The sequence below is a fragment of the Micrasema longulum genome, unplaced genomic scaffold, assembly GCF_059751315.1.
Source record: "Micrasema longulum isolate JH-2025_06_02 unplaced genomic scaffold, ASM5975131v1 h1tg000047l, whole genome shotgun sequence".
NCBI lineage: Eukaryota > Metazoa > Arthropoda > Insecta > Trichoptera > Brachycentridae > Micrasema > Micrasema longulum.
The window spans coordinates 457,644-470,016 of NW_028277254.1; the positions used below are offsets into that span (position 1 = coordinate 457,644).

General features: G+C 31.9%; 1 protein-coding gene across 3 annotated transcripts in view; it reads left to right on the forward strand.

Annotated features, from left to right (window-relative positions):
- The first annotated feature begins 432 nt into the window (after positions 1-432).
- The window catches only part of LOC148285216 (tripartite motif-containing protein 3-like), a 176,151-nt gene continuing 164,210 nt past the window's right edge, over positions 433-12,373 (forward strand). For 2 of the 3 annotated variants that reach the window (XM_088228843.1, XM_088228835.1), the window contains exon 1: positions 7,664-8,316. Coding sequence is in view for 1 of the 3 variants with exons in the window: in XM_088228835.1 (XP_088084961.1) it covers positions 8,291-8,316 (26 nt within the window). In the remaining 2 variants the exon portion in view is untranslated. Of the gene's footprint in view, positions 443-7,663; positions 8,317-12,373 lie in introns of those variants that run through there. The other variant, XM_088228853.1, reaches the window with a different exon arrangement.

Here is a 12,373-nt window from a genome sequence, read left to right on the forward strand (position 1 = left end):
AAATTCCTAATGAAAATAAAATAATTGAAAAAGTTGCTAACCAAAAGAATATTTTGAAGACATTCACGTAAAACATTGCAATCAAAACACATTTTTTAAATAAAATATTAAAATATGCTAAAAAGAGGTAGTTGATGGATAAATATTTTTAACTTCAGCGTTAATTAAAAAATATTTTTGAGTTAAGGAGGCAAGTTGTTAAATAAGTTAATTGATTTTTTTTTTAAATACTATATACATGTAATACGTATTTTTGAATGAAAATACGCTTCTCTGTGTCGAGGGTAGTATGAACTATGAACATAACATAGAATGATGTATAATATGCAAATAACATCGTGAAGATCATATATCTATAAGAACTACGTGCATTCTATGGTGAAGACGCCAGGCGCCACCAGGCGCCCCGGAATCTAGTCTGCATGAATTGCTGCTCATTTCTGTAAGTATCTCTCTTTATACATTATTTATCTACTTCTTACTTTTAGGGACAATGCTGTAGGGTTGCCGAACCCGAGCATCGCAATATTCTGAGTACAAGTTTTTTATTTCAATAAATTTAACTTATTTAGGGATGAAGATATAAGCAAACCTTCTAGGTATCATATCTATATAAATTTCGTGAAGCACAAAAACTTGGTATATGGTCTTTATAAGGGATATTCTTTAAACCCTGTCACTTCCGACACCACGATGATCAGTATGGGCAAGAAGACATTTAAGCATAATAAAAAAAAAATAGAACGAACAATTAAAAAAAAAAAAAAGATATCTAAAAAAACAAATGGTTGCTTACTTCTGCAGGTGAGAAGTGAGGGGAGTGCGGCGCAGTATCGGACTCCCCCCCCCCTCCTCGTTTCTCCCCTGCAAAAGTAAGCAACCATTTGCTCTTTTTTCGTTCTAAAAAAATATTTTAATGTGCCAATATGTCTTCTTGCTCATACTGATCATCGTGGTTTCGGATGTGACGGGGTTTAATGAACACCCTGTATATTTGAAGTAAACGATTATTTCTGAATAACGATTGGACGACTAGAACCATGTTATCGAATTTTCTCGTTGATGCTTTTTCATTATTTGCTTATCAAGAGTTTAGTGTAGGTAAAAAAAAAACTGTCAACTTTTCTGTTTTTTTTTTAAACCCTAGGAATTTTCAATAGGCAATATACCACCCCTCAGTAAGCTTATTTCGGATTACCCAATACTTCCTCCGGAACTTCAAGTGCATGCACAATTATTGCACATGACTACAGTATATTTCAAATATAATATGACAGTTATGAGAATCCTGCCCATTACAAGGACTGTAATCATTTTCCCTCTTTTTTCAAGCAAACCGCGTTACTTCCTAAAGGAAACATGTCCCTCGATAGCAACTCGAACACCGAAATAATTGTTTGAGAAAATATTTTCATAGCCCCCTTTGTGATTCGGTGGGAAAGAAACACCAATCACAAAAACCACTTTTCAGTATACTAAAACTAAAAGGTAATATTTATCGTCGCGTACGACTAGTCGCGACTGAGGAAGCAAAACGAGTTTTGCATATTACGATTTTTGCAGACTGCCGCATGCCGCCTTCATAATCGAGTTTATCAACACATTCAAACGCGATAAAAATTGTTTAGTGTGACATATTACGAGGTCAAAAGCCTGTACTATCAACTACGCATAAAAAATCTATACTGAACTCCATAAACGACGCGCATAAAATCCGCATAAAAACAAAAAAGAACATGATTTTAATTTTATCATAACACTGGAAAAAATACTAATTTCAAAAAATATAATTTTAAATATTTACATTTACAGATTTATCATATATCTGCGACATTACGAACTATTTAAGACCGTCGAAATAAATCCGACATTATGGCCCTATTTAAAATTCTCAACTCACTCTTTGATGCGCCTGAACTACTGAGCTCAATAAAATTAAATATCCCAACTAAAAACCGCAGACAAAACTTACTCTTTCATACCGATAACCATAGAACTAACTATGGTTTTCATTTCCCTATGCCCAGAATTCTTAGGTCTGCCAACAAACATACCAGTCTTGATTTCTTTGATAACAAGCTGTCTTCTTTCAAACGATCACTGAATCAAATTCAGTTATAAACACCTCTCTCCCGCTTCCACTCCCACAAAGTCTACTATAAACCATTGAGTCTTTCTAATTTTTTATAATAATTTTCTATGTATAAATGTGTCCATAAAAATGCCCATTGGGCGTATATATAAATAAATAAATTACTGTTTCTGCGGTTATGATACAATTCAAGTTTGGACTTTCTCTGTATTTAATAGATTATCAATATTTTTATTATTTTATTTTGAATCTTGAAATAGGGCACTCATTAACATACTCTTATGTGTGCTCTAATAATAATACACAAATTATTTAATATTATAAAACTCAGTATGTTAAAAAACGAAAATAAATAGTTTTTTTCTTGTCCGTACATCGCATTGGTTCGTTTAAGACCTTTTTAGTTATTGTAAATAATATTTTCAATTGTTAAATTATTTTAAAATTATTTTACGGAATAAAAAATACACTTGCAATTAAATAGGGCAAGGAATCGTTTCCCCATTTTCTTCCTTTACTCCCTACTCTTACTTTTGTTGACCTTTTTCTTTTAAGTCTTCCCCTATATCTATTATAATATTGTATACTTTCCCTGGAGGGTTCTCCGGGACTTCATTTTGTCCAAGACAAATAAAATACAAAAATTTCCTTTGTGAATGTTCCTTTATCTTACGCTGTTTGACAATTTAATAAATTATTAGGTATTTTTTTCAAAATAGAATTTCTCTCTACCATAAAGAATTTTAAAACATTATCACTGAAACATTGGCGAAAGATTTGTTGTTCTACAATGCAAAATGTTGAACACTGAGAGAATAAAAAAAAGGATATTTTGCATCTATTTTTTGTTCACAGCAATTCTTAAACCTTTTAATTAAAGCATTTTATAAACGACGTTCCAGATTTCTTAAAGTTGTCCACGGTCGAATAAACTTATTGAATAAAATGGCTATAACCTATCGCCTAGTATTGTAAGTTTCTAGTATCAACGAGCGAAAGTTCGTAATATTTTCACTATCCTTAGACAAAGGAATTTCAGAGTTCTTTAAATATTTTAAATCTAATATTTACATATAGATTATAAAAGTACGCCAAGCTATCGTATTATCACTTAGAGTAAAGGTATATATACTCTAAGTATTATCATCGCTACGATTTTTAAAGTTTTTTTTAAATTACTCCACGTGTGACGTCACTAGTTCTATTCGGTGAGTTGTTCTGATTGGTTGGTTGGTTTCCAGAAACCGGAAACCTATCACATCATTAGTTGATTTAGAAGAACTTGTGACGTCATTCTGAGTAGTTTATTTTAACAAAAATCATTTTAATTATTTTTTTCATATATTTTAGAGGAACCTTTGCCCTACAATTACATGCTCTAATTTTTACCGCGATTAAGAACACATTTTTTATATCCAATTTCCAGTAGCACTGAACTTCTTCATTGAGAGAAAAATTATCTTTTTTGTGAGAATTAAAAAAATATCTACGTAGACAATATACGGTTTCTCTGTTTCTATTTTGAAATAAGTATAAGAAATAGATCGCCCCAAAATAAAATAAATAAAAAAATAACTCTATTTTATCTTCTGCATCCATCAACATAAAATAATATTACACAGGTTGTTCTTTAAACCCTGTCAGATCCGAAACCACAATGATCAGTATGGGCAAGAAGACATATTAGAATATGTAAAAAATATTTAGAACAAAAAAAATTGTTTAAAGAAAATATTTAAAAAACAAATGGTTTCGTACGTCTGCAGGGGAGAAGTGAGGGGACTCCCCCTCCCCCCTCCTCGTTTCTCCATGCAGAAGTAAGCAACCGTTTGTTTTTTTTAAATATTTTATTTTGGTAAATTTTATTCGTTCCAAAAATTTATTTTAATGTGCCAATATGTCTTCTTGCTCATACTGATCATCGTGGTTTCAGATGTGACAGGGTTTAAAGAACACCCTGTATATACACTATAAAAGGTAAAAAAAAACATTATTTGAAAAAATATATCGTAGGATCACAATAATGTTTTTATGCTTTAAATTAGTATGCACTATTATTTTATTTAAAATGTCTGAAAGTAAGTAATTTTATTAAGTTGATTACGTCGGTCCCAAAGAGACATTGCCTGAATGCATAAACGTGAATTAATTTTATTACCAGCCCTAGATTAAATTAATATTAAAACAGATATATACATCTAGACTATAAATTATGAACGCGACGCTGCGCTGTTCGAATTTTATGAATTGCGTACATTATTTTAATTAGATCTAAATGACGTTAATTCAATCACTGCTAGTAGACATTATCAATAATCTACTTGCATAATAGGCGCGTGCATATATTTAATACAATTTATTTATACACACAGTACCATGTACACAGAAAAAATACAATTTTTTGTATATTTTAATCAGCATTAAAAAAAATGAATCCTGGTTTATTTAGAATTATGTGAAAAATGTGTGATAACTTCAAAACCATAGAATTCATAGAATTAAGAATAGTCCAGAAGGAGCGTAGAATCATATTAGAATACATCGGACTGTGTCCAAAAATTCCCTCACTATGTCCCACTTTCACCGCGCGCATTCGTGATGTCGGCGCGTAATGTGGCACGATGGGAAAAAATATAATCATAACACAAATGTAAGGTAAAAAAAAAGCAATCAGTTAATTTCTCTAAAATTTTATTGTGCACGCGGAAATATTGATTGACACAACAGAGTAGAAGAGTAAAGGGTCATTTAATAAGAGTAATTGAATTAACGAACTTTGAACTTAAAATATAAAACAAATTGTATTTTACATAAAACGGATATGTTTCTATCATGTTAAATAATATTTGATGTTTTAAAGATAATGTCGGTCAAATGTCCACCACAGAGTTGTTTAATCCGAGATCCAATTTTCATTAGTTATCTCATTAGATGAGCAAAGTAGGGTAATAAAAATTTCTACCCTGGCAACACTTACGAAATGTCCATTTTGATTTCTTTGAAAATCTGACAAGACGGAAAAACAATTCAATTTCAAGTCATGTATTTGCTACTTATACATTCATTAGCTAATTACACGTGAAATGTGATCCCACCCTATACCTTTAAGATTCTAGCAGTACTTATACACTTCAAAAGGACACAACACGGCATAGTTGAATTCAAATCAGGAATTGCGTACAGAGCGACGTCTACAAAGAAACTAATTACTATAATTACTATCGTCAAATTTCCGGCGACGATAGTGTATTTTAATTTTGGAGACTACAAATTACATTTTTATAATGATAGATAGTAATACATAATGAAGAAATAAGAAACGGCTAAATAAAAACTTATACGGTGCCTCCCTGCTTCCTGCTTCCTAAGTTCGCACCAAAATAGCAAGCTGCGCGAGGTTCGATTGAGAGAAGGTATATCAGGTAGGTAGGTATATTATTATTTATAGGTAAGTACTTATTTTATTCTTGGACTACCCTACTATAAGCTCCGTTCACACTTCCTGAAATAACATCTTCGTGTTTTAAATCTAAAGTTTAAATTGCTAGGGCATTCAATAATTAAAAATATTTGACATCAGTACCTACATCTACCAGTACAGTGTTGGCCTCGTGGAGTATTTGTCAGCGCGTTTGCCTACCATGCGAGAGTCCTCGGGTTCAATTCCCGACATGGTTGACGTAAAATATTTGCTAAAACAATAAGTTTTTACACTGTAATATTTCGTTGTCCCTAGACAGGCACCTGAACCGTAAGACTGATCATCTTACCTTAACGTAACAAAAATCATCTTGATATGCCACGATTGGTGTACCAAGGCAGCGCCCTATGCACCATTTGGTGCAGAAAGGGAATGATGATGATGTATGTATTCTGAAATTCTGAACATCATGTTAACCCTCCCCCCCGGTGATGTGCAGCTAGTACACATTGCGTCTAATTACTATAATATTTTTATAAATATACAAATATTGGGTTTAGATTTTCAGTATTCCTCCGTTACACATTTACGTATCAACTGAAATAATTTGTTATAAAATAATAAGTACTTATTAGGCACAAAAAAAGCATTTTATCGGAAATCGGGGATAAATTATACTCACAGTAAACCAATGTTTCGCATTGTTGCGTATGAAGAAAAGAGTAAAGAATTTACGCCCGTCACGGAGTCAGTCACGTAGTCCAGTACTAGCTACTTATACTAAGTAGCTCTCGGGAAGTCGGCAAGGGTGCACGTTTCGCCCGAGACGTTAGCGATACCCAATGGTTTTTTCATCTTTTCAGCAGTTAGATTTGAAATATTATCATCTTTGAATTAAATTATGGTTAATTAAAGCCATTCTCTATAAATATTCAATTTTTCCCTTTTTAAATTTCTTATTTTTTTAATGTGTAGTGACTACACAGTTCCGTAATGCGCTGGTGTTTTAAGGACAGTAAGGGAAAGGTTAATATTATTTCTGAACTCAAGAAAATATATTTCAGACATTAATGGACTATTTTCATGCGAACTTTCGTGTTTTTATAATTAGGCGGGTGCCAAATTTAGGATTTTATTGCATCAGTCGTTTCCTCGTGAAAGAGAAGAGTGTATAAACTATTATTTTGCTGAAAAGTTTTATTCAAATGTATGTCAAATCAAATTCAAAACTGCGTAGAATTACTTCTGTAAAGCATCTTTGGGGTATTATATTACAAAAATGGCGCTATATGCATTATCTATAATAGTAATAATAACATCATACCACTCTGTCTACAGAATATCAACATTGACCAGGTACGAAAAAACTATGTGTATGATTATATATGAACGTATCAAGCGATAGTTTAAAAAAAATTAATAATATGAAAAACAAGTAGGTAATACATTTTTCTTAACTGCGCAAATTTAAATAATCTATCATGTGCATAGGGCACTGGATTGGTACATCCAACGCGGTGCATATTGATTATCTGTTTCATACAGGTAAGGTGATCAGCCTTACACTTCAGGTGCCAGTCCAGGATAATAAAATACTGCAGCGGGCAACCACTTTTTTCATCAATATTTATTGGATATACTTCCAGGAATCGAACCAAGGAGCTTAAGCATGGTAGGCGAACACGTCAACCACTACAAATAAGGCAGACTTACCTTCACCCGATTTCCTTATTTAGGATTTTCACCTGAGAGCAGCCACCGAACGTAAGCACTCGTCCAGGTTTCATTTCACACACAGAACTGTATTCTTAACCGGTTGGACACAAAGAAAATTATGATATATTCAAGTATCAAGTAGGTATTATGTTTCCATTTTTGATAATACTACATATTAAACCGAAATACCAATTTGTTTTTTAATTGAACAAATTCCATTAATTTATTTATGACTCAGAAATTTAACATCTATTTCTATTAGGTTATGAGGAACAAAATAACATCATAATAATATTGCAGTTCGTTTAAAGATTCATAAAATTATATATTAAATAATAAGGATAGAATAGAACACGAGTGAACGCGCCTTTACAAGTCAATGTATGGCGAACGGGGGGGGGCGGGGAGCTGTAACCGACCGTCTCCGACCCGCTGCAGTCATCAGCTGTCGCTGCGCGCGCCGGTCGGTTCTCGCATCGCTTCCTCCTGTGCGTTATGTATCCAGATTAAAGATTTCCCATCAAAGGACGTATTATCCCATGTGCCATGAGAACTACTCTATTCTGGTAATTCCGAGCTAGTAATTCACTCAAAATTCGCGATCAATTCTTCGTCCGACGCCAACTTCACTCATGTTTTGTTTTTGTGTGGCGTCTTTGACATTTTGATAAAGGTCTGCGAATTCGTCGTTTGTCGAGTGTTTTGAAACATTTTACCTGCAATTCGTGCTACTCGGGTGTTTTAAATAAACGTTGTATATATTATTCGTACTATTTGTGTTTTTCTAAAAGTTTTTTAGTGTTTTGTATCTGTAGCGCGTCCGCTGTCATTTGACCAAAACAAAGCGCGCTCGCAAAACATTTTCGCGTTATCAATTGTTATTTACGCCGCGGAGACTATGTTTTAACGCAATATTATTGATAAGTGTTATTTGCGTTATAAATAAACACGCAGCACGTGTGCATTGAACCGGTTACTAATTACTGGAAGTGTAAATTAGACATAAGATGCGAGATTTGGCATGCCAGGCCTAAATCTGTCTTCGTGCGTTTTTGCAAGGAATGGAGGAACTTCGTAGGGCCATTCAGTAAGTTTTTATTTATTATAACTTTACTTAATACATAAATTATTTTTTGGTTTTAATAATACAGTAAAATTAATACCATTCTCTTTCATATTATCTTAGTAATTCACGAGTAAAGCGTATAAAATACCTCACTCGCATAGGAATCGAAATATTGTGGCAAACTGTTTTTATGGACGTATATTATAATAAACAAACATTCTATAACCTTCTACGCTAGTGCCGGGGACTCGGCTTTTTCATATTTTAATATTATTTTATGGTTGGATAAAAAGTTTATGTTTATAAGCAAAAATAACGGTTTTACAGTAGAAATGTTCGTAATTCAGTTTTGCACAATACTAAGATAATATTATTGTTTTAAAAGGTAAACCATTTTTGGGTAATCCTACTTACTTTGTAATATATTTATTATATTTGTAAATCAAACAGCTGATGAAATATATACACAAAATATTACTACGATTTCATTCATTTCTTCGTAATTAAATTCAACAGATTGCCTAATTATTTTTGGATGCTAAAGACTTCCCCCATTAATAAATTACTTGCAATACTTAAATATTGCTTATATTTTGCGTACAAAAGTTTATAAATGTTATTTTGGACAAAATAAAAGACTTTCGGATACCAAAATTCCCACAACTATGCATACCTATTCGAATTAAAATAAAATTGACATGTTTTAAATTTGAATATTATTAATTTATGGTTGCTCACATATTTTAATTTCTACCTAAATTGTTTTCAGTATAATCCCATCAGAAATCTAAATAGGGAGGTTCTTTAGTGCAAAAAATAAACCATAATATTTTATATAAATATAAAGTTCCTACCCTCTCACTCTTGTAATGTGTGCATGTATTTTAGGCATACTTCAGCCAACACCTTCAGCTGATGTTTTCACTGTGCAATATTATTAATTTCTGAAGGTGTGTAATTGACGTCATTGCTCCCACCCCCTGATAACATTTAGGTATTTCAATATGGCAACGAACACTATTTTAATCTTGTATGTTTAGCTAACTCCCCTTATTTCGCGTTGGCTTTTCAAAATGGCGTCATTTAAAACACCGATGTAATTTGAACATCTGTAAAACAGGTGTCTACTTGAAACTGGGGGATGTTTATAAAAGTGTAAAATGTTAATGAAAAAGTTGGTACTGTGGTGTAGCAGACTCGCGGATCGAATAACGTTCTACTTTTCCCTAAAATTTTCTTTATTTATTCATGGACAATACCGTCCATTAAGTTACAATAAAATACTTTTTTATGTACAACGTGTTAATGCGACAAACCTTATTTACTAATAAGTTGGATTAAAATTATCAATCTAACATCTTGGTTTGGTTTTACTTATTTCTTTTTTGACCAAGGCCAGTCTTGAAGATAACTAGGTATTCCGCGTACTTCGGCGAAAGCTTTAGTTGATCAATAAAGAAATAAGTAAAACAAGTATCAATACTATGCCGTTACAAATATCTACAAAAAACATAAATTTACTGGAACCTCTTTTTACACGGTACAAATATGAATTGAAAAGAAAAATTTATTTTTCATTTAACAATGCGTACCTAATAGTCATTTAAATAATTTGGTAGTCAACTACTCCTGTATTTAAAAAAGGTGATTAATTATTGAAAACTGGATAAAACACTTAAATATTTCAGTTTGTAGATTGAATCGAGGTCTTATTTATCAGATGGTGCCTTCTGCCATCTGACAACCGAATTATACTATTCATTTTTAGAATTCCCTACATTGCTATTACTTACTAGGCATATAATATACATAATATGAGAGTGGTATCACCATGGCATAGCCATGTATATGGCTTGCAAGACGCTTTTTTCAATGCAGTGACGAAGTGAAGAAAATCATCTTTACGTCGTATTTGACGTCCATGTATACAGCGGAACTATGGAACACTTCGTCAAAGAGCCTGGAGCCCATGGGAACGCCTGAAAAGCTCCAACAACCCGCTTCTCTAAGCCATTGCAGGGTGGATCCATTCACCCCTGTTCGAGCGATAGCTGGAAATGCTAAGACCACCATAAGGACATAATATAAGATAATTTATTTTATTTGTTCTCGCTTATGCAAAACATCATTATTTTATTTTTTTAAAATTATATATTTTTTATTTCTCTCCTCACAAGTTTTTTTTTCATTCGTTTTTGTTTACCTTAGTTTAAATTTTTAGGAAGTTTTTATCTTTTAATTTTTTTATGAATATGTTGTACATATTTTATAAGTTATCTCTACCTACATTATTATATTAAAACTAAATAAGTTTTTGTTTTTTTATGGTAGAATTGGCTCTGAACTATTTAGCCATTTTACTGGAATAAAATTTATTAATCTTATTATTATAGTGAATTATCTTTGTTACGATTTTTTAAGGATTTTATTGTCATGTTATATTTTTAAATAAAATTAAGGTACAATAAATAGTTTTTTTTTTTTTTTAAATCTAGAAATGATTTTTATGCAGGGAAACCTATCTACTATTGTTATTTTTTTAGTATGCTTTGAAGTTTTTTTTACACGGTACTGCGTGGAGCATATCCCCGTGTAAAAAGAGGTTCCAGTATATTGTCTTACGCTCAAATGGTACCTAATAAAAACCAACGATGGTGAACACTTTCAAACTTTATCTTCGATAGGCTTTTATTCTTTCAGCTTTTTATAAAGTAATGGTTTTGTCTAACAAGACAGTGCAATTAAATACCCACACACATTTCGTTCGGCGTCCTATCCATTAGCTATAGTGTTCTCAAAAACATACATTTGGTCTTTAAAAAACAACTTTTTAGTATTTTGTAGTTCAACTAAACTTGCCGGCTTTATCTTCTTCTTTTGCACTGATTCAAATTGAAAATTTTAAATTCATATTAATTTATTTTACCAAAATAACATTACAAATAAAACAAAATATTTAAGTCGTTATATTGGGAACACATATCAGACCAGGGCCACGATTACAATGGGAAGTTAAAATGTATTTTCAATTTTATCTACTAAGTAAAACTAAGTTTTCTGTATGAAAAGCAGAATACAATTTTTTCCTCTAAACATGTTCAATTATAACTGACTGACGAAAATACTTTAAATGTTGGTGCAAATATACTCATTTTCGTACGCAAACATCGGGTTTTCTTTATAGACAGTCGAAGATAACTCTATTAACTTCCCATTGTAATCGGGGCCCAGGAACCCTTGAGCAATGGTTCGACATTATTAAGGTATAATACTCTCCAATAGCGAGATTATTTGCCTCTGAAACATAGTTTTACTGATGTGAAAAATGTCGATCTTCAAAGTGACGTTCAGCTGCCTGACTGCTCTTCCAATCGGCATAACCAGAGACAGGTTGGTTCTGGAGGTAAAACGGTCTTTGCTGATGCTGTCGGAGATTTATGTACATGATGTACTGATGACACATGATGTCAAAATTATGAAAAATTCAAATAATAAATAAATAATTGATTATTTCCTTAATCAATCAATCTGCGCTGTATTTAAATTCGTAAAGAAATTAAATTTACCTTTTGTACGACAGTATGATTTTGACTTAAAATAGTTGAAAAAATAGTTTGAGTAATGTGATCCTTTTTTGTATCATTTTTATCATTTTCATTGTCATAGTACATTCTTTCAGATCAGATTCACAGCTGTTGCTTATTAAGTCGATTCTATCCAAGGTACATATATGCGGTAGCTATATCAAGTATCTGCCATATACTATCAAAAATATTTTTATCATAATATGTTTCTGAAGCTCATCAAAATTTTCAATTTATTACGTAAAAAAATTAGATATTAAAACAAAGGTATAAAACGTCACGCGTAAAAAAGTGAAGCAAGTAAAACAAACAATCCCAAAGAAAAGCGTCACATTATTTCAATATCTGTCTGATCTAAATAAAACAAAGCAACTACAGAACAAGGAAACGATATAGAAAATAATACTACTGTTAAAGCGGTCTCAATTATTTTTTTTACATATCTGAGTTTTCCTAAATTTACAATGTTTTAATTAAAACCCTGAAAATATTCA